At 37.0% G+C, this 24,196-nt stretch overlaps 2 protein-coding genes and 1 pseudogene across 5 annotated transcripts in view; 2 read left to right on the forward strand and 1 right to left on the reverse strand.

Moving 5' to 3' along the window:
* Positions 1 to 18,396, forward strand: part of LOC136833765 (type 2 phosphatidylinositol 4,5-bisphosphate 4-phosphatase) — a 78,981-nt gene extending 60,585 nt beyond the window's left edge. For both annotated transcript variants that reach the window (XM_067096007.1, XM_067096008.1), the window contains exon 6: positions 15,846 to 18,396. In XM_067096007.1, the coding sequence (XP_066952108.1) occupies positions 15,846 to 15,931 (86 nt within the window). In that variant the 3' untranslated portion in view covers positions 15,932 to 18,396. The remainder of the gene's footprint in view (positions 1 to 15,845) is intronic.
* On the forward strand, positions 11,987 to 12,103 carry LOC136834004 (5S ribosomal RNA; annotated as a pseudogene).
* Gcat (Glycine C-acetyltransferase) overlaps positions 17,316 to 24,196 on the reverse strand; it is a 98,136-nt gene continuing 91,255 nt past the window's right edge. For 2 of the 3 annotated variants that reach the window (XM_067096005.1, XM_067096006.1), the window contains one exon: positions 17,316 to 23,260. In XM_067096005.1, coding sequence (XP_066952106.1) covers positions 23,103 to 23,260 — 158 coding nt within the window. In that variant the 3' untranslated portion in view covers positions 17,316 to 23,102. The remainder of the gene's footprint in view (positions 23,261 to 24,196) is intronic. The other variant, XM_067096003.1, reaches the window with a different exon arrangement.

Raw genomic sequence — 24,196 nt, forward strand, 5'->3', positions numbered from 1 at the left:
CAGTCAACTTTAACTCGACTGAAATGGTAAAAAAATGCAATTGTAAGCTAAAACTCTTACATTCTAGTAATATTCAATCGTTTAACTTCATTTTGCAATAAATTGGAAGTCTCTAGCACAATATTTCGATTTATGGTGAATTTAAAAAAACATTTTCCTTACGTCTGCGCAGTAACTCGGCCGAACATCTCAGAAATTCTTTATGTGTCTCGTTGTCGTAAAATTTGCACCGTTTTATATTAGTCATTACATAAAGTTTTATATATGAAAATGTGCGCAATTTCATGTACAATACAACAAAAAATAACTCATGGTTGTAGCCTTTATCAGGTTTGAAATATTTTCATATAAATCACGATAAATAGAAAAGTTCGACTTTCGGTCAACTTTAACTTGACCGAAATGGTCGAAAACTGCAATTGTAGCTAAAACACTTACAGTCTAGTAATATTCAATCAATTAGCTTCATTTTTCAACAAACGGGGAAGTCTCTAGCACAATATTTATATTTATGGTGAATTTTTAAAAAACATTTTTTACGTCCGCATATTACAAATTCATGCATCATTTTGTGATAATATTTTCTCTGTGTTGCTTTGATCGTTTTAAAATTTGTTATATACCAAAATCATAATTTAGTGTACAATACAACAAAAAAACTAATCATTAATTTAACATTGTATAATATACGAGTTTTTTTTTCGCTGTCATATATTCCAATAGTGTACAATTGTACATATGTCAAAAAAAAATCGTATGATTAAAATCTCGAAAATCGTCAAAAATCATAAGAAAACCTTACTTTTAATGCTTTGGGTTTGAAAACGATGTAAACTACATTATTATTGAGTTTACATCAAAAACCTTCAAATTATGATTATTCTGCCGTTTTAAATATTTCTTCCGTCGGATATATATTTAACGCGTGTAAGCCATATGAATATATTTGAAAAACGTTTTAACAAACGTTATATACCGTCAAAACCGGGGGACTGCCTGTATTTATATATGATAATTTTTTTTCATTTCTGATGGTTGCATACTAAACTTCAGGCAATGACAAAAAAATGAGCCAAAATGAACTCTTAATCTTAAAAACTAAGCGTGCTGTGATTTTTTGAAAAATTTTTTTAAAGAAGCGCTAACTCACCGAACGCCGCCGGCATACAGGAGACGTTTTTGTAAATAGGGCTTCGGCGTTAAAGGGTTAATGATTCCAAAATGGCCAGTTCATGGCTGCTAGAAGCTCTCCCTAAAACAGAAAAATCCCTATTTTCAATTGAAGTTTTACACATTCTAGAATGATTTCTGATATTTGAAAACTCTGGGTTTGAATTTTACTACCTGTCCTATAGCTTACTCCACGATGAGTCTGTGTGTACCTTCAGAAGCCTCCTGGTGGATCCAATATAAGTTCCTAAAAAATTGTGTGTATAGCTATATGTGTCCAAAATGTAATTTAGGAATTTATATTGGATCCACCAGGACACTTCTGAAGGTACGCATAGACTCTCATCATGGAGTAAGCTATAGGACAGGCAGTAAAATTACAAACCCAGAGTTTTCGAATATCAGAAATCATTCTAGAATGTGTAAAACTTCAATTGAAAATAAGGATTTTTCTGTTTTAGGGAGAGCTTCTAGCAGCCATGAATTGGCCATTTTGGAATCATTGAGTAAACGACTCGTCCCCCTGTTAAACAGCCAAACCTCTGCTGGCACACTGTGCCTCTCCTAGTCTTTCATTTTCTGTTCAGTTTTAACATTGCCACTGAATAGGTTGGTCCAGATCTGCTTACTTTTTATTTTTTTTATATTGCATATATATTTTTTTTTTTGGAGAAATTTTGTTTTGTTTTTTATGTTGTCCTTTTTAATTGCCCCTTCTATTTTTTATTTTTTAAATTTGTAATCCATTGTGCAATCTTAATTTTTTTAAATTTAAATTTATAGCCTCTTTGTAATTTATGTTATTTATTTTGTACAGCCCTCAAAAATGTAATGAAGCCATTACGAAATATATATATATATATATATATATATATATATATATATATATATATATATATATATATATATATATATATATATATATATATATATATATGTGTGTGTATATATATATATATATATATATATATATATATATATATATATATATATATATATATATATATATATATATATATATATATATATATATATATATATATATATATATATATATATATATATATATATATACAGTATATATATTTATATATACAGTATATATATATTATATATTTATATATTTATATATACAGTAGCCACCAAAATAGGAATTGCTATTTCAGAAAATTGAGAAAAAACATTTTAAGCAAAATTAAATATTGATGAAAAATCAAATAATAAAGTAATTATAATAAAATTCAGGGTTAACACTCACCAACCCCTACCCAAATACTTGGCATACCACGACGTTTGCACACCTCCTGTAGTTGCTTAGGGACAGAATCTGCCAACGTCTGTAGGAGCTTGTCGTCAAGGTCGTCCCAGGCTCACTGCAACTCTGCAGACAACTTCTCAATGGGAGACATATCCACGTTCTGTAACTTCCTTTTGATAATTGCCCATAAATTTTCTATGGGCAAAATGTCAGGAGAATTCCCTGGCCAGTCAGGAATAAAGTCAATACCACAATCTTTCAGCCAATTAATGTTTTGCTTCACGGTATGTGCTGAAAAATGGAGGTTTGGCTGCGTTCAAACAAATCCTCTAAGTGATCGTTCAATATCATGAAATACGAATCTTTGTTAACTGTTTTATTCATGGGTAAAAACACTAGAGAACCCTTACCCCCATACCCAAAACAACCCCATACCATAACATATGGCGGGAACTTAACACTCGTGGTGAGGTGCTTAGGTTTAAGTGGGTCCGACGTCGCCTTCCGCCAAACATGTTTCCCCTTCGTATCAGCAACAAAGAACAAAGCCTCATCACTCCTTAACACTTTACTTCATTTGCTGATGTCCCAGTCTTTGTACGAACGTGCAAAAACAACTCTGTCCTTTTGCTTTGCCGTGATCTGTGGCTTCCTATGAGCCCTCATATACATATATATATATATATATATATATATATATATATATATATATATATATATATATATATATATATATATATATATATATATATATATATATAAATATATATATATATATATTATATATATATATATTGTCATAAACTGGTCATCTTGGTTGGGGAGAGAATTGAACAAATTTAAAACTTATGATTGCAAAGGAACTAAGTGCGCCCAGATTATGAACAAAGAAAAATTATTTGAAACTTACCTTAGATTTTCCCTGGTTTTACAATTGAATGAGTAAGGTTGCCATTTGGAATTAGAATTCTTTTACAATTTAAAGGGGTTTATTTACAGAGATATAGCAATTAAACCAGGAGACAAACAATGCAAAATGGTACCCCATGGGCAGGCTCATTAAATATATACAGAGAGCAATACTGCAGTGATTGGCAACAGGCTAGCTAATGAATAAGGGGGCAATGTACAGTACAATTATTCCCGTTATAATAATAATAACCGGGGTTATGCCAAAATTACATTGAAGGGTTCTTCATTAATTGCTGCGAAGGATTGAACTCCAGGATGGGGAAAAATAATTCAAATAAAATTTGTCGGGGCCACAACGGACTTCAGGAAATGGACTGCGACCAGGAATAGTCTCAGGATTTGAAAGGCAGTCAGAATTATCGGACACGGCGCAATAGAACGGCAGGTCTCTCCTGCAAGAGAGGTTATGGATTAGAAACGGCAGCACTCACTGAAGGAAATGGAATCCCCCTATAAAATGTTACACATTGCACATGTTAAATACTAACCACTACGTAGCCCAGCAGATAATTATAAGGAAATCACGTAAGCACAGTATGGGAATCGTAATTGATTGGGCTTTCAACACAAGAACACGTGCTCACAATCACACAAAGAGAAAATTTAAACACTTGTATTACTTAGCCTAAATTGCCCTTAAGTTGCACTGGGGAAGGGATAACGGGATGATTATCACGGGATATTTACTGAAATTCAAGGCACATTATGGGCGAGATATGGGAGGCTGAGCAGGACTCTTAACAAGGGAAAATTGCTTTGTGGAGGAAGGAGTTAAAGTTTAAAGGAATGGGAAATTTAAGGGGTTTTTAAGTGAAAGGGAAAGGGCTGGTTTACTGACTATTTGCGATGTACTGAACCTTGTCTGATAATTGCGGCCAAACAATCGACTCGCCATTAAATCGACGATAGTTTCAACCAGCTTAAGCGGAGAGGATGGGCGATAGCTTCCGCCCAGTACTGAGATGAGAACACGTCTGCTCTTCCAAAGCCAGCGGCGTCTTGTAGGGCCTCATCTTTAGTCCGACATTCCTGCAAACACGTCAAGACAACCAGCAAAGAGGGCGGAGGAAAAGCATCCTTAAATATTAATTGCTTAGAGGTTAAGGTCCTACCTGGCGGCTAGTCCCACTATGCCTATTAACCCTTCCCAGGCGCTAACTACTCCCACACCACGTGATGGGGATGAAAAGAGGGGGAAGGGAGGCCTATCTGCTACCCACTGGTGCTAACAGCTCTGATCTAGTTCAAACTATGCTTGTTTCACCCCATCGCCCACCAATTTTCCCGGCCCGACAGTCAAATGAATAGCAGACTGCATTTCAAAATTAATGATGCACAGGCATCTACATGAGGGAGAAATATATCCTGACTATATATATACTGTGTATATATATATATATATATATATATATATATATATATATATATATATATATATATATATATATATATATATATATATATTATATATCCCTATTATATATATATAACATGATATTTTATATATATGTATATATATATATATATATACAATTTTATATATAAAATCACCGTTTTCCAGCAGTCCCTGTGCGATAATTAGGTATTAGGCTCAGTTACATGATCCTTTTAGGCGCTTGTCTATAACTGAAAATCTCGTTTTCGATTGCGATAAAATCGCCGATTTCCGCTTATCAGTGCCGAATTTATTGGTTATTATCACACCCTAAAAGAGGAACGCGATAACTGAAAATCTGCCTGTTTTTATATATATATATATATTATATAACCCTATATATATATATATACTTACATACATATCTATATACAGTTATTATCACACCCTCAGAAATGGAACCCACACACAACATACACATATATATATATATATATATATATAATATATATATATATATATACATATATATATATATATATATATATATAGTATATATATGTATATATATATATATATATATATATATATATATATATATATATATATATACTGTATATATGTATATATGTATATATATATATACATATATATATATATATATATATATATATATATATATATATATATATATATATATATATATATATATATATATATATATATATATATATATTATAGATAGTACTTAAATATTTGAATTCACCTTATCCAGAATTTGACATGATCTGAAACACAGGGACCAAATTTATATATATTTAAATTTCATAAATATTGAAAAAACTGCTCTCCATCTCCAATGGTAGGCTATGCTGTGTGGGTCAAAGAAAATGTTGGTAACATTGCTTACACTTATAAATAGTCTGGGAAAGGTTTTGGGGTGTGTGAAATGCCAGGAAAGTGTTTCCAGGGTTTAGGGGTAATAGTCTGAGAAAGGTTTTGGGGTGTGTGAAAGGCCAGGAAAGTGTTTCCAGGGTTGGGGGTGGGTTGGAAGGTTGGGTGTGATGAGCAGTTGGTGTTTACACAAATGAGCATGTGGAGAAGTGTTATTGGGTTAGTGGCTGCCCAGGGAAGAAGTTTCCTAACCTTAGAGGGGGTGGGAGTGCCTTGTGTGATGAGAAGAAAGTGGTAGGCAGGCATATGGCTCAGGTAGAGCTTATTTTGTTTTATGTTTTTTATATTTGTGCTTTTTCCACATTTTATTAAAGGATATTTTCATACTGTATTGTAGTTTGTAGTGAAGTAATTATGCACAATGCAAAAAATAGAGAAAATAACTGATACTGTGCTAAGAAACAATGTGCTTACTGTACGTTACAGTCTATAACAAATGCTAATATACACAAATAAACACACCTACCTTCCCTTTTTCCCTTATCATCTCTCACTTTTTTATTTCTTTAACTTCTTTAGAGCTTTTACTTCTGGAGTATGTAGGGTATGTGATTGCATTTTGATAAAATTGGGTAAAAAATGTACTAAATGCTCAATTTGTGTGAGAGATATGACTGAGAAAACAAAAGTTGTTGAATGAACAGGGAGGAACTTAGAGCAGCAGCTGAATATGATACTACAATGTATAAAGACTTGTGAATAAGTGGCCTGAGCATGGCTGCAACGAAACAAAGAATGTCTAGAAAAAAACATCTTGACCTAACCATAACTAACTGTAACCCGGACCTAACTGGGGTTTCCCCACCTGGATTTCCCCCCTCCCTCCATATTCTTTAATATAGCTTAAAAGTAAAAAAAAAAAAAAAAAAATTAGTAATTAGTCTTCTAACCCTACCTTATCCAAAGTTGCTGAAATCAGTGAAGTCATTGATTCTGGCTTGGCACCTTTACTTGTTGAAGAAGTAGGTTCATGATCATTGGTGGGAGGCACACATTTTGTGCAGTGTCTCCTTGTGGGAGTAGATAGGCATCTGCAACCAATTCTAAGAACAACCATAATGTACAGTCAGACCCCTGTAGATATCATTTTCAAATGCAGTAAATGGGAAAGTAGCTATCATATAATTTTACTCTTATTCATTGGAAGAACTTCTTTCCATGGCACACGACTGCAGCTTTAGAATTAATGTACAATAGGATCATCCTGGCTGACAGAGTTAATAGTGATTTCTGGATGTATATACTCGAGCAATACCAGCAATAAAGTCGAGGCCCTATGATCGAGAACCACTTTGAAAAATATATCTCAGGTTCTCTTTGATTGATACTGAGAATCCAGCCCCCATCAGTAGAATGGCTTTGTTGTCCTTCTGTTTGCTAAAATTCTTATCATCAAACTCCACAATTTTATTCAGCTCGCCAATCTTTTTGGCATCTAATTAAAATGTTGATGTACACCATCTCAGAAATCAACAATAACAGTTGTATGATCAGATCCAGGTTTCAGTTCAGTCTTAATTTTATCTTGTGTGTACTGTCATATCGAGTAATAAATTAAAAAATTAAATGGCCTGTACAAAAAACAGGAGCCTTTAAAGAATTATCCATGTCTGGAAGATAATTTTTTCTAAAGTTTTTTTGCAGCAGTATCAAAACTTATGTGGCTCTCCTTCTGTTGTGTAATACACTTTTCCAATTTTTCAAAACAAGCATGTTCCATTATAATTACCTGACAGCCACATTTCAATTATATATTTACTGAACTCATCGCTGTTTGTAGAATAAATGCTTTTGTCCAGCTGTGAAATTGATGTTAAACTTAGAAATCCTTCAGGTTGTTTGTAGGTGCTCCTTGTTGTAAATGTAAAATGACCGATAGATAAAGTTGGTGTTCAGTTGATCAGAAATAAAAGTAATGTTTTGGTTCATATTTAAAAAATTATATACTACACAGTTTATTAAGTATCATTATGCTATTTATAGTAACACTATCACATTCTTTTTAGCATTATCGCTTCAGGAAATGTTTGTCTAGACATAAAAGTTGAAAACTGTTAATTAACTCTGGTTTTTATGCATGAATCAATTTGAAATTTTGGGCATAGGTTAGTTTATGTATAGCGAAAAGGTCAGTATTCATATTTTCCTTCTTGCCTCCCCCATTCGCTGGTACCCCCACCCTCCAAAATTCTTTAAAAAAAGCTCAGCCATAACTGTTGCAACCTAAGAGCTGAAATTTATGTGGTAGACAGGTATTATAGATTAGAATAAAGTAATAGCTCTTTTTTTTTTTTTTTTTTTTTTACAAATATTTTTTGATTTTTGAAAAATCTTGGATCGATTTCGTAGAAAAATAAATCCCAAAAATATATCGGAACAAAATAAAAAAAAAACTCTATAGTTTTGTAGACAATTTATTTAGCTTTCATTTGCTTTTTGTTTCGTTGAGATAGGTGAATTCATTACATCTGAGTTTCCATTTGAAGTTCGATAACTTTAGTTTTGAGATATTGGCCTCCAAAGTTTTATGATGACATTTTTTGCTTGTCTGTCCATTTATTTGCTTGTTGTCTCACACTTTGAGGTTTTTATGACAAATTTGATATGTTATATCATATTGGTGTTATCTGTGATTATTATTTTATGTATATTGAATTATATTTTATATATTTAGGCTCCTGGTCCCCCTCTTTCCTCTCTCTTGGATGCCTCCCTCTTCATGACCTCGTTTCTTCCTTTCTCTTATGGAACGTAGATGTTGTTTAAATCTTCTTGGTCTCAGCATCGTTTCTTTTGAACAAAGAAGTATTGCAAAGCCAAGAGAAATACAAAAAATTGACTTGCAGAGTAATGTAAGTGTGCTGAATGAAAAGTGTGTTAAAACATGGGCGAGGTTGGGCAGCGCAACATGTTGCTTCGTCGAGAGCTGAGCTGCCACTGAATACCCAAGTGGGTACACTCCTTCACCCAACAGAGCCTCTACGCACTTGCGTAGGATATAGTTGCCATATACTGCATTTAGATATTCTTCTTTGATAGCTAAATTGAAATTACTACCGATATACTGAAGTTATCATTACATTATACAAAAAATGTAATTTTCTCAGTGATAGTAGGGTTACGGTTTTGGCTTATAACTCCAAAACTATTGCGAATTTTTTAATAACATTGTGTGAGAATATAGTCAAGAGGTGTAAGAGTCCGTATGTGAAATATCAGGAAAAATTTGGATTCTTCGATTTTTCGTCAAATGCTCCCCTTAACTGATATAGTAGGGGTTTCAACCTTTTCTTCCATTGAAACTTTCATTTTTACTGTTTCAGCTAGATAGTGTAAATTGCCTTCAGCCACTTGTTTTTTGCAAATGGCCTAGTACAACTTGCTCTTCCTTTTAATATGTAAAAATGTATCCTAACAAACTTTCATCACCATTTTATCACAAACATACCACTTATTTCCAAGAATCAAGCCCCTTTTGGGAAACATTTCCTCAACAAACTTGCTATGCTAATTCACTCCCAAACCTCATACCTAATACTTGTGCCATCTATTCCGTCCCTTTTGCATTTAATTACCTGGCACTTGCATTTTTTTTTATCTCTGGATCATATACTATCACAGTTTTTCTCTCTAGTAATAGTATTTTTTTAGCCCTGTACCTGTAATGCTGCTACAAAACACTCAGGTGAAAACTGTAACAGTAAAGTCAAGGGGGCGGGGGGAGGACTGAAAGAGTTATTATGTGTGTGTGTGTGTATTTATGAATGGATGTAGTACACAAGAAAAAATTTATGATTTAAAAAAAAAGGCTGGCTGTTCTGACCCTTAGTGACTCAAAAGTGATAAGGCATCGTGTTCTATACTGAGAGGGGCAGTCTGATCTTGTGTGGGGTGGCAGATGGGGTAGTGCTTATATTTTGTGGTTTTTTTATTTGTATTCAGACATTATTATAGATTCAAAGTAGTGTAAATTGTGTTTTTGTTCATGCAACTTACCTGTCAGATATATATATAGCTGTATTCTCCAAAGTCCGACAGAATTCCAAAAACTGGGCACACGCGAGTGGGGCCAGGTAAAGTTAATACCCATTCCGCCGCTGGGAGGCGGGTATCAGAAACCATTCCATTTTCTATTCAGATTTTCTCTGTCGCGGTACTGTCAACAACTGTTTTCAAGTACCTCCGTCTTTGGATTTAAATGGCTTCGTTATTTTCCACTTAAGTATTCTATTTGACTTTTGGTTTTGTCTTTGGATTGTGAATTGGCATACGCTTTTGTGGAATTTGCTTTTGATTGCTCTTTGGATGATGTCTGGATCTGGATTATGCTGGCTTCAGGTATGTTGTGTGAATGAGTTTAAGGTGAGGCTACCGAAAGTTTCGATAGATCCCTCACTTTATATGCATGAGGTGTAGGGGCAGGTTTGCTTGTTAAATGATAAGCTTACTTTGCCTCCCACCCTGCTAATTTATTAGTTCAGGATTTCATTCTCGCACTAATAGTGCTCCTTTTTTGCATCTGGAAGATGGCTAACAAAATATTATCTATTAGAAGGTACATAGATTGGCGAGTCAGCGATAATAAAGAAGAAACAATAAATAGCAGCTGGGTCAGTCAAAGTGCACATCATGAAAAACGGACTCGTAAGGCGGACGCTGAAGAGGATATGTCAATAAAGTTTCGTAACTATGTTGTTACAACAAAATCAAACACTTAAGGAGTTATTAAAGGAAATGTAAGGTTTGTTTTGGAGATAGTCTACCGAGCAGCAGGGACTAGAGTGGCGTTACGTAGGCAATGGCTGCCCTCCTAGTAAAAAGTAAACAACGCTTTCGCGAGTTCAAAGTAGCACGTAAACGCGAAAGATGCCATAATTTACTCAGGTCGGTATCAAACATTAGTTTTAGTCAGGGTGAGAGATAACCTACCATAATTTTAGTTAAAGCAGACGAGAATAGGTTTTATCTCGCTTGAGACTGATTTAAATCTACCGGCCCCTAACGTAAGCGAGCCAAATTCTAGTACTCGTAGGCTAAGCGGGAGTTGAGACTTCCCAAGTAGGTAGCCTATTTCACTATATATTGACTGGGGGCCTTTCTGTCAAGCATGCCGTCTCCCAGTCGGTGCTCACCTAACTGGATTGCCATCGTGACGGCTCTGCTGCAGCGTGGCGCTCCGCAAGCAGCTATCCTGGGCGCTTCTGTAGCTGCTCGTCAGGGCGCTCCTCTCGCTGCCGTGCAGGGCGCTCGGCTGGACCACCAGCGTGGCGCTCCACAAGCAGCTATCCTGGACTCTTCTGTAGCTGCTCGTCAGGGCGCTTCTCTCGCTGCTGTGCAGGGCGCTCGGCTGGACCGCCATCGTGACGCTCAGCAAACAGCTATCCTGGGCGCTTCTGTAGCTGTTTCGTCAGGGCGCTCCTCTCGCTGCAGTGCAGGGCCTTCCGGATGGACTCTCGGGAGGGGGGCGCCTCTTTGGTTGCTCAGTGGCGCTTCAGAGCAATCAAAGTCTGCGGGGAAGCGTAGATCCCATCTGCGTGTTGGACCGCCAAGGCCGTTTCTCCCATTGAAGAGGGAGAAGTCTCTTGTGAGTCGGGCCTGCAGTCCTTGAGCAGCCCTCCCCTTCCTCGTCTCTGAGACTACCAGGTGTTAGCCGGCCTTTCTTAAGGACTTGTTTGGCGACAAGTTTCAAACCCTCGGCCACTCTCTCTCCTCCTTCAGAGTTTGCTTCGTCCTAGACGCGGAGAAGCGCCCGGGGTTTGTCAAGATGACCGTCTCTGGCGGCAAGAAGGCCTTCAAGAAGGTTAACACCTGGATGGAGGAAAGGAAGACCAAACAAGACTTCTTTTGCCTGCCTCCGTCCAAGCTGAGCGGCAAGGCAGGTATGTGGTAAGAACCGGGAGGGGCGTCGGCTCAAGAGGTTCCTTCCGTTGTCCCAGGAGACTTCAGCTGGCAGTCGGTGCCTAGAAGGTCCCTCCTGTCGGCTGCCAAAGTGTCCTGGACTATGTCGGAGACGGATCACCATTTGAAAGGACTGTTTTGAACCATGGAGGTCTTCAATTTCCTGGACTGGTGTTTGGGGGCTCTAGGCGTCAGGATTAGGAGTCCCGGACCTTCGATCTGCCTGGGGAGCTGTCCAGCGTGTTGAACTGCATGGACAAGGCAGTCAGGGATGGCTCAGAGAACTGGCTTCCCTCTTTTATGGGCCTCTTGAAGAAGAGGGCCTTGTACTGCTAACTTTACAGCCTATGGCCCTACCAGCCAACGGCCATACCACGTTAAAGCACCGCTTCTCGTGCGATCAGCGAGTTAAACAACGTTGGGTCTGGTCAGTACTTGGATGGGTGACCGCCTGGGAACACCAGATGCCTTTGGCGTCATACTTTTGCAAAGTCAGTTTCTCCGTCGCAGAGGGCTTTGCTGTTCTCCCGTTTAGAGCCATCTCTTCCCCAGTCCTTGTTCAAGGATCTCTCCTCCAGCTTGAAGGAGGCCACTCAAGACCTCTTGGCCCACTCGTCAAGGCGCCCGGCAGTCCCTTTGATGTCGTTGTGGGTCAGACCTCCAGGAAGTAGAAGCCCTTTCATGGAGGAGCTTCTTCTCAGATCTTCTCCCGAGGTAGAGGTCTTTTCAGGAGGCGGACCCGCCCAAACAACAGGGCAGGAAGTTATTTGCAGCGCCCAGACACCTGTAGGAGCCAGGCTTCTTTTCGTTTTGCGAGCCTGGAGAGCAAGAGGGGCAGACACCTGGTCCCTTGAAGTTATCGAGAGAGGATAGATCCTTTCTCGACTCACCACTTCTGTGCACGTCGCCCAGGGATCTGTCAGTCCTCATTCCATCAAGAGAAGTAACAGATCCTTTTCGAGCTATTAGAGCAAATGCTCAGAAAGAGCTGTGGAGCAAGTCCTGGAGCTGGACTCCCCAGGATTCTACAACCGACTGTTCCTAGTTCGAAGCAGTCGGGGAGGATTGAACCAGTCCCTGATGTCAGTAGACTGAACCGCTTCATGGTGAAGGAGAAGTTCCACGATGGAGACGTCCCAGTCTGTTTTAGGAGCATTAAGACCAGGAGATTCGATGGTGCTCTGGACTTTCTAGGGCGCTTACTTTCACGTTCCCATACATCCCCAGTCGAGAAGTATTTGAGGTTTGTACTAGGGGGACGAGTGTTTCAATGCAGAGCTCTTTGCTTGGGCTAAGCACAGCTCCCATGATCTTCACGATTATCATGAGAAGTGTGGCGAGATGGCTTCACTTGGCGGGTATTCGTATCTGCGCTTTGCCTGGCGATTGGCTCATCCGAGCCTCTTCACAGTCAAGGTGTCTGGAGGACCTGAATGCGACTTTAGAGTTGACAAAGTCCCCAGGACTTCTAGTGAACGAAGAAAAGTCCCATCTGATCCCGACGCAGTCCATCGTCTATCTGGGGATTCAGATGGATTCAGTAACTTTCAAGCTTTTCCATCCCAGGAACGTCAGTAGCAATGCTTAGAAAAAGTCTCATCCTTCCTTGGGAAGGAAATATGCTCGATGAGGGAATGGACGAGTTTGCTGGGGACCATTTCCTCTCTGGAGAAGTTTGTTTCCCTGGGAAGACTTCATCTCAGGCCGCTCCAGTTTTTCCTGGCGGAAAACTGAATAGTCAGGAGAATCTAGAGGAGACCCTGAAGATCTCTCCCATTTTCAAGATTCACCTGAGGTAGTGGCTCGACCCCTCGAGGTTGGCAGAAGGGGTTTCTCTATGCCTTCAGAGCCCCGACCTGGTGTTGTTTTCCTACGCTCCCAGGGAGGATGGGGAGCAACACTAGGAGGAGAAAGTGTCAGGCACCTGGAGGGGAACAGGTGTCCTGGCACATCAGTCTCAAAGGAATTAGGGGCGATCCTGCTGGCCCTTCAATCCTTCGAGAGCCAAGTGTCAGGCCGAGTCGTACAAGTAAATTCAGACAACTCCACAGCCCTGGCATACCTCAAGAAACAGGGGAGGAACTGCGTTCCCGGTCCCTGTTCGCCCTGGCGAAGGAGATCCTGCTTTGGGCCCATGCGGCGGGATCACGATCCTTGCGAGGTTCAGTTGCAGGAGTGGAGAATATCAGCGGACCTTCTCGGTCGACAGCGGCAGCTTCTACCGACCGAAAGTGGACCCTTCACGAGGAAGTATGTCAGGAGCTGTGGAGGTTATGGGGGACGCCCCTTGGTAGTTCTGCTCAGGCAGCCCCATTTCGAAAGGTACCTCAAAACTTCCCGCTCTGAGTCTAACTGCATTCAGACTATCAGCCGACAACAAGGATCTTCACGATCTCTTGAGATCCTTTGAGACTGTCAAGGTACCTCATTCCAGGACGCCTCCCTGGAACCTGGATGTCGTCCTAAATTTTTATGTCAAATACCTTCGAGCCTCTTTCTTTCTTCGTCTCAAGAATGTGACAAGGAAGGTTTTTTTCCTAACTGCTCTGGCTCGGCGAAGAGAGTTAGTGAACTTCAGGCTATCATAATCATGTAGGTTTTAGAGGCCATAATGCAGTATGTTCTCTAAGCCGTATGTTCTTGCTAAAGCGAAACCCGTCTACCCCTTGGCCCAGGACCTTCGAGATTAAGGGTATGACGGAAATTCTCGGACATGAACCAGAAAGAGTCATGTGTCCTGTCAGGGCTCTCAAATTATATTTGCAGAAGACTGAAAGTCGAGGTCCTTCGGACAGTCTGTGGTGCTCTGTCAAGAGGCGGATTTGCCTCTTTCTAAGAATGCACTGGCGTTCTTTTTAAAGCACCATTTTTAGACGCACTTTCCGCGTTCAAGACAGTGACTTGAGTCTTTTGAAGTTAAGGCTCACAAAGTTAGAGCCATTGCAACCTCGGTGGCTTTCCAGAAAGAACATGTCCTTTACGATCTTCTGGGTACCACCTTCTGGCGAAGCAATTCGGTGTTAAGCTTCACATTACTTGGGGACGTGAAGACGACATCGAAGACTGCTATTCGCTAGGACCATACGTTCCGCACTCCAGATCGGCCCCATAACACTTCTAGGCCTGGACCTCTGTCGGACTCCCAGGACCAGGGAGAGGGCAAGTCGAAAGCCACAGGAGGGGTTACGGGGCTTCCCACGATCTGGCGTCCCTTCGGCAGGACCTGTTGTAAACTGCAGACACAGTGTTGCGGGCAGGGCGATACTCATCCTATCCTTTGAGGTTAGGAAGTATATTTTAATCTTGATTTTGTTTTTACGTCAGATCGGTCCCATAACGCTTCTAGGCCTGGACCTCTGTCGGACTCCCAGGACCAGGGAGAGGGCATGTCGAAGTCGCAAGAGGGTTACGGGGCTTCCCCGATCTGGCGTCCCTTCGCAGGACCTGTTGACGCTCTAGGGTCAGGTGGTTGGTCGTTGCTCCTTTTGCCCGCACAGTATGGCCCTTATGATCTAGTCCCATTGTGGTCACGCCCCGTGGACAGATCATCTAGAACTCACCAGCTATATAGGTCACTACCTTGCTGGAGACTCTAGTAAAGCAGAAGCAGGCTTGGGTGACAGTAATCACGAAGTCAGCTATGCTAACATAGGCCTGGACCTCTGTCGGACTCCCAGGACCAGGAGAGGGCATGTCGAAAGCTGTAAGTTGGTTACGGGACTTCCCACCGATCTGGCGTCCCTTCGCAGGTCCTGTTGATGCTCTCGGCAGGTGGTTGGTCGTTGCTCCTTTGCTCTTACAGTATGGTCTTATGATCTAGTCCCATTGTGGTCATGCCCCGTGGACAGATCATCTAGAACTCACCAGCTATATAGGTCACTACCTTGCTGGAGACTGTAGTAAAAGAAGCAGGCTTCGTGATCTGTAATCACGAAGTCAGCTATGCTAACAAGTAAGGAACCAAGGCGTCAATCGCCTACATATATTTGTTTCCTAAATCCTATTCTGTCTCTTCCCACCTCCAATGGTGGGATTCAGCTATATATATATCTGACAGGTAAGTTGCATGAACAAAATGATATTTTAATGATAAAATAAAGTTTGTTCATACTTACCTACAGATATATAATCATAGTGCCCACCCTCCTCCCCTCAGGAGACAGTGGCACTAGAATTCTGTCGGACTTGGAGAATAAGCTATTTTTCATTAATTTTTAGTGGCCTTCCTCATCGCGTTCATCCTTTTCTACCGAATGGTGTACTACTGCTCTATGAAGATAAGTTTGATTGAGGGGCCGTTATAAATTAGAGCAAGAGAAAGAAGAATGGTTCTATGGATACCTTTGTCTCACGACTTCTTATCTTTCTCGTCTTTCTCTATCAGATGGTCAGTAGCAGTTTTTGATTAGAGTGATGATGTTAGATATTTTCTTCATTGGACTATACTGAACTTGGCATGATAATGCAGTATATAGCGAGATGACTATCTGACCTGTATATATTTATATATTGGTGATGTTGATCCTTTTTTCATAAGATAGTTTGTATTCATTCACTTTTGAGGAAAGATCCATTTCCATTTCTTAATCTGGCAATGTGAATATTCATCATCTATAGTTTTAAAAGAGGAGACCACTGTAAGCTATAGCTTTAGAAACGTTCTTTTCTGTCACCAGACCAGAATGAACCACTGTTTTATAGCTTTATTTTTTATATTTTATGTTTTTCCTCAAATCACCAGAGTGGTGCCATTTGCTAGATTGTCATAGCTTGGTTCTCTGAAGGTGAGTGATTTATTTTCAAAGTAGCAAATATTTTCTTACCTTAAATTGATTCTTTTAAGAACATATGCAGTGTAAAATTGTTATCTGTCTTGTGTACTTGCCTTGATCTGTTGATTATTGTACAGTTAATTATATATTGTATAGCTTTTTTTATGAAACAAAAGTCTTTACTTCTTGTTAGGTATGCATTACTACATGTTAATAAGTAACATAATCATAATAGGAAATTTTTTGTTGTTTTTGTGTACACAACACAACCGTAAAGATATTTTGAAGACTCGTGTTAAATTGTCAGATTAAATAAAGCTTTTATGTCATCATAATCTAATTTAAGTATAGAAACCTGTGATAAGCAAATGATCTTAAGAAATTGTCCCTGTAATCTTGATGTGGTATGCCAGAATATATAAATTCCTAAACATATCTCATCACAAAATTTTGCTCTATTGCTAATATGATATTCAGTATTAGGAGTTTTTTCAGATAGGCATGATTGGTATAAATAGATAGATTTAATGTCTGAATTATTAGATGATGATGGGTATGTTCTGTAAGGGTGAAAGGAGAAAAGTGAAAAAAATAAATGGGATTTTTGAGTCATTTGAATCATTTAGCCCATTTAGATGCAGGAGGTTAATTTTTTTTAAGTTTAAGCCTAAAAACTTTTCAAGTTAAGAAATTCAGTGCTCTTCAGTGATGATTAGAAAAACTTTAGAAATTTTTTTTAATCAGGGATTTTGGATAAGTTCAGTATTAGGTACCTATCAATTTGTCTGTGGAATCTTTATAATTGTCATGAATAGGATCAGCTTTACCCTGAAGAACATATTCTTTGTTTTAAGAATTTGTTGTCCATATTTATGAATAGTGCTCGCAGCTTATCAGTTCTCAAAGTTTTAGGGTATTGTTACTTTTTTTTTTTGTCTTATTATATATGATGAATTTTAAGCCCCAGTGCTGTTATATAAGTTCATTTCTTTGGTATGCTGCACCATTAAATGTACAGATATAAAAATTTTCTATTGGCCACATTCACAAAATGAATAAGCCAGAGTATGAATGATGAATGTTTATACAGTATTTACCTGCAGGTTTTGCAGAGTTTTTAAGCCTGTTGTGCAATGAGGATTGTTGCCAGCATCAAATTTCAGTTCAGAAACCATTTTCAGTACTTCACAGAATTGCAGGTGGTAATAAGCATTGGTGTTTGTTAGTGTGAAGAGTATATGGCTAGAAAATGAAGTATGTATATTAATTGCTTCAAAATTGTTTAAGATACTGATGAGAAAAAATTTATACCTTTAAGCATGTTGAAGTACTCTTAATTGAAAACCTTGCCAACAAAATATAGAACTTGAAAATCTCCATTTCATTTGAACCTTGGTTTGAATCCACTTTGGTAAGGCACAAATACAGTCCTTTTTGTCAAGTAAATGAAAAAGAATTATGAAAAATTACCAGCAGATGTCTCTCTTATTTTGTCACATTACTCATTGGGTTATTTTACCATCTTTCTGTACAATAACTAATCAGTACAGGTATGTTGTTTCTTGCTAAGTATAGAAATATTGCTTGTAAGAGAGCCGGCTGGAATCCCTAAAAGTGCTGTGACACATGACGTGGTATTATATTACAATAGATCAATTTACAGTAGTGAGAGTGGATAGAAAGTCTTTGCTAACCATACAGAACAAGCAAATAAAGCTCCTTTGCACATGAAGATTAAGTCTCAAAATTATATTCCAAGTCTTGAAAACCTTAGAAAAGTGTGTAGCACTGCATAATGGGAGTTATTATACATATATATAAGCTTTAATTTATTCAATGTGAATGTGTTTATTAGGCACTGGCAAAATTTTAAACACACAACTCATTTTAAATAAGAGCGCTAATGACATTCCTCTCAGCTGTACATAATTTAGATTTATCCAATGTAAGTGTAAAACTCTTTAAAAGCTGTATCCAAAAATAAAGTAATGTTCAAGTTTTGTTGTTTTATTTATAATTTAAAAAACATTAATAATGTATACTTATTCTGTGAAATATGTTCCATAGGTTTTTTATTTTCCCTGTGAATTATGCTCTTGTATACGAAAAAGGTGAGTTGATGGTAAATTGTAAATAAGTTGTGCTACAAAGACTAATGAAATTAGCATTGAGACTCTGGGAAAAAAATTTAATATGTAGTATTTCTTTTAATGTAAATGTTGTCTGTGTACACTGTTTTAGAGTAAATAACTAAATAAAAATCTTTTGTACAAGATTTGAAAGTGTAGTTTAATATTGTTGTTAAACATGTTATTATTTGTTGCCATTAGGGTACATTGGGTTGTTAAAAAAAACATTTATTTGTTGTTAATTATTGCAGCTTCTGTCATTAGTCTGATAATTGGTATTAACCTTTTATCTCATATACTTTATAAAAGAAATATTAAAAAAACAAATGCAGGCAGTTGTAAAAGACTGCATATCATGTAGATAGTATTGTATGATGATATGGAATTAATATCTTTCTGTATGTCATTTTGTGCATATGACTTCACCAATAAAGTTTGAAAAGATTTAATAGCAACCAATAGATAATTGTTCTATGTAGCTGTGTAAGAAATGTGTAAAGGATTCCTCCCTACACCTAGTGTGTGTAGAGCAAATAAGGTGTAGCCATGTAATGTACCCAAAGAAGAGTATATTTAAACAGTGAATTACTGTATGTCCATTATTATTTATAGCACCAATTTTCATGCCATCCGTTGATGTATCATAACTTTATTATACCTTTGTACAGTAATTGCACATAGTTTTTTGCATATCAGTAATAATCATAAAGGAAAATGCAATTTCATCCATAGTAGTGCATGAGAAAGTAGGGGACTTCAGTTGTGTAATAAACAGGGCTCATTTCAAATACTGTACACTATATCCTTTGGCTTTTGGTGCCATTATCTTGAAAGGAAAATATGAATCCCATTAGTTTAGTTTCTCCTAGAAGGTCTATATGCAGTATTATCTGTAATTCTTTCATTTTCAGTGATAAAGCACCACTGAATTATAAAGAATGTTTGAAAAAAATTGTGTATGTGAATAAATTGGTTATCTTTTGTTTTGCGAAACTCTAAAAGCATCAGAACCTGATTACAGTACTGTATATCCATGATAGCTGGTCCTATGCCCGCCTTTCATATCAGTAACATGCAACATGACCCTTACAGAATACAGAAATTGACAGTTGAAAAGTAAAACATTAAGTTCACTGTAGATTTAATATCTTAATTTTGAAAGAAATATCACAGAAGTAATGATCATCTTTGAATTTGCTGTACTTGAATGCTGCTTGGATATTTGATGAATATCTTATATGACCAAATCATTATAAACAGAGACTAAACGAATTTTAACTTTGTTTTCTTGAAGTGATAAATTTTTAGGATTGGGATCATTTTTATTACAAAATTTAAATTTAGAATTGAATGTTCTCAAATCTGATATATGAACACTTCCTAGAGGTAAAGAGGAATTTTACAATTATGTATAGAGCAATTACAGTAAAAAGGAATGACAAAAAAAACATTTAATTTTCTATATAACTGAAATGGTTATCATTGTCTTGGAATGCCTTAGGAATTGAACAGTTTGGAGGGGTGTTAAACATTTCTTTACAAGATTACTTCACAGTTTGTTTAGAATCTGTGAGGTGTTGTTTTGAGCAGCTGAGAAATCTCAAAAGTTCCATATTTGTTATTGATAGTTGGTTACCACATAATGAGCACAATCAAACCTTTTTCTCTGCCATATCCTCTGTACCATGGCTTTCCCACAATGTTTTGTCAAGTGTCCTGTCACCTTGCCTGAAGGCTCACTTTCTGCAGCTTATTTATTTCAGCTTTTATTAGTTTGTTCTTTTGTTATAGTTCTGTGAAGTATGGGTTTTAGTTTAGCATAAACATTAAAATCTGCTTTTTTATTGTATAGTTCTAAAGTTTTTTCCTCTTTTGGAAGCATGCTGTGCAAGTTAAAAGTCCTTCTGGCTTGTTCTCTAAGGGCACTCACATATATAAAGAAAACATTGATAAAGAATAGACAGTAGTAATTTTCATAATAACTGTAGTTTACAGCCTGGGTGTTAGTGGAAGCACTGCTGTAATTTATTCTTGGTATTGCGTCTCTTGGCTATTGAATTAATGCTTCTTGGTTTGACAAAAATATGCTGCTAACCCCTTTTCACCAAGAAAATTCAGGTACTGTCTTAGTCATGAAATATTTTTAGTTTGCCCCACATAGCTCAGTTTGTGAATCTATATAGCCTACTTTATATGCTCGTCATTGTTTTATTAACTTTACTCTTTATCAACTTGACTGTTTTGGGAGTTTTATATATGAGCATTATATTTATTGGAGTTGCTTATATCAACTCATACGATAATACTTGGCCCTGAGAATGTACCACACAACTGATATTTTGTCATTACAATATTTGCTCAGTATGATTAATCAGTATTTTTTATATGATTGGAAATCTGCCTTAAGGGTCTCATATCACATGAAAAATACATTCCTAAGAGGCTTCAGCTCCAGCAGTGTTGTCTTCTACTCATAACCTGTGTACGCATGTTACTCAGTGAAAGCTTGATGTGTTGTCAGATACTGAAATGGTGCTTGGTGTTTAATCAGTCTACAATAAATGATCATAGTAAAGATGCCCTGCAGTATTCAACTTACTTTCGTTAGTAACCTTATGGAGGCATTTCTGAAGAACTTTGGACGATTATTTTTTTGTGATTCTTCAAGTGGACTCTGGACAATTATGATATTATTTTTTAAAGAGAATAAGTGCAAAAGTGTCAGTATCTTCATCCTGGAATTACTGTGAATGTGCTAAACATCATTCAAGAAGGGAAAGGGTGTGAATCACCGATGTCTACATCTGCATCAGGCAAGGTATGGTAAGTACCAAAATTTTGTTCACCTATTTTGCTTTTCTCTATTTTATTATAATTTGGTGGTTTGATACCTCATTTGAAGCAGAGGATTTTTACCAGTAACTCAGGTAAAAAAATATGCATGGGTATGGGTTGTTGCAGGTCGTAACAATTTGAAATGTAATCGTAGTTTTTATACACATGCAGTTTGCTAAGTAACCTTCATGGTTAGGCATGATGAAACAGCTCAATCATAAACAGAGATGACCCTTGGATAGCATTTAAACTGTGTAATGCACACTTATATTGAAAAGTGATGTAGTTAAACATTATAATGCAATAAAATTCATTTTAGAAAAAAAGTTTTTTGTAGATTAACATTGAGAATTTAATAACTGACCTGAAGTGTTTTGTTTCCTTGATTTAGTATTTAGTCACTTCCCAGTGGCCAAATTGCCAGTTTAAAATTAACAAGAAATATTTAGCAATAATTTATTGATTGCATTTTCATGAGGCATGGGCAGGGACTAGTAACAGTGTCCTTCACACAGTATTTCTAAAGGTTATTTTTGTACTAGTTTTTTTTTTTATGCCTCATTAGATGTGTGCAGAAATTTGACTGTCATCTGGTGTAAACCTCTCTAGTATAAAGAAATTGTAACACATGAGAGTGCTTGGATTTTATATGTAACACATGAGAGTGCTTGGATTTTATATAAGTTTTAAGACCACATAAAGTAATTATTGAACTTCAAAAGTGAGAATAATTGATAGTGTTTTTTGTGATTAAATAACTGAAGATAATTTAAAAAGCATAGTTGTTCCCTAAATATATACGAGTACTGCAGGATGAAACAGAGTCCAGGGAAATAATCAGTAAATTATGAATAAATTGAATAAAAATTTCAAGTAGTGTGACAGTTGGTATTAAGAGACTGTGGTGAAATGCAAGAAGAGCGGTATACCCAGTGCAGACTATCAATTTCATGGTTTTGTCTTTATTGCATTTGCATGAAAGTACATGATTTATTAGTGTTTTTAATGTTAAAATTGTGGGGTGTGTTTCTTGAATGTTGAGAAATCCATTACTATTAAATTTGTACTGTAAGGAAATGTTAGTATTGATGGAGAAAGTATTTTACATTTTTCATTTTACTTTATACATACATTTAGTTTTCTAAAAAATTGGGTGTTAAATGTAGAAAATACCTTAAAGTTTATCAGGATATTTTACTTATAAATCCAGTATGCTTTCCAGCAATAATTGTAATGACTTAGAAAGTATAGTAATAAAGGTATTATACTAGACAACACAATTAAAAGTAATGCTGGTCTATATTTGTAGCTGTTTGCTTCAATGATTTGAATTTTGATACCTAACCTACCTGTACAAAGAGGAGTGCAAGTCAGTCCTGGTGGTATGATTGTCAGTCAGAAATGGTATCTGATTGGGTGAAGTAAACACAGTCAATAGGGATCCACAATCGGAATGTTTATCAGTGGCTAAGGACACAACTAAAATCTTGCATAGTAATCAAGCACTACTGAATCTTGTATGTAGCTGGTATTGGTTTGAAAGGGCAGAAAAGAACACTTCAATTTCTACAGATTTCTTAATTAACACAAACATCTCTTGAAGGGAAGTTTTGAATTTTGCAAATTACAATTTTCCTATGCACTTTCCTATCCACCATTTATTTTTATCACATGTACTGTAATTAGAAACTAAATTGAATGAATAAGTTATTACAGTAAGCTTGATCTCATCAGTTTATTCAGTTTATGACGCCCAGTTTCTTGCCAACTGTTCTGAAGGCTTCCACAGTCCGATCAATTTCATCAAAAGAGTGAGATGCTGAGATCTGAACTCGAATACGGGCCTTCCCTTTAGGAACAACAGGATAACTGAAGCCAATTACATATATTCCCCTCTCTGCAAGAAAAAATATACAACTTATGTGAGAAATATGAAAGATAAAATGTTGACTTGATAAACTGTATTATCTTACAAAAATGTAATTCAGGAGATAGACCAAGAAGTTTGATTAAACAAAAATGGACATTAATACTTCATACAAAACATTAAAATTCCTAGTTGATAAAAAAAACTCATGGACTGAAATCAGTTTTGTGACATAATTTTGATAGCATAGCCATTGTTCGTCCTCAAAGGAGCTACACTCTTTTAGTCCCCCAAAAGTCCATAAGACAGACCAACCAATCATAAAGAATTCTCTTATAGTTGGTCATGGCTAGTATAATGCTCATTGGCACAGTGATGGAATATAAAGGACTCAGGACAGGAGGGCCCTCTCTCCTGTCCTACAACGATTACTTCGTCTATACGTCATATTCGCACAGCTGTCACAACAAGTCACTGGCATCTCCATTACACTGGTCTGTCCACGTGTTCACTTGTTCCCAAGATGTGCTCCAGAATCGTGTTCGCCTACGCAATGTATTCTCCAACTACACTCGAGTAAAGCTAATGGGCATGCTTATTTTGTTTAATTGGGAGCCAGTAAGCTTCTTGCAAGGCTCAAGTAATTGCTGTGCTGTTATTTCTTGTTTAAGGGAAGAGGTAGATTTTGACTGGAAAATCAAGTACAGTAAACCCCCTGTATTCGCGGTCTCACCTATTCGCGGATTTCTCTGTGGTATGTATATACAAATTATTTGCAGAAAATTCGCCCATTCGGGGTATTTTTCACTGAGAAATGTTCATTAATTACTGTATTTTCATATCATTTTCTGTATTTTCATATCATTTTCATGACTAAATGCACTTTTTATGGTAAAATTATTAAAATACTCAGGTATAAGCATTTTCAGATTTTTTTTTGTGTTTAAACTATCAAAATAGGCAGTT

The sequence above is a fragment of the Macrobrachium rosenbergii genome, chromosome 52 (assembly GCF_040412425.1).
Source record: "Macrobrachium rosenbergii isolate ZJJX-2024 chromosome 52, ASM4041242v1, whole genome shotgun sequence".
Taxonomy (NCBI): Eukaryota; Metazoa; Arthropoda; class Malacostraca; order Decapoda; family Palaemonidae; genus Macrobrachium; species Macrobrachium rosenbergii.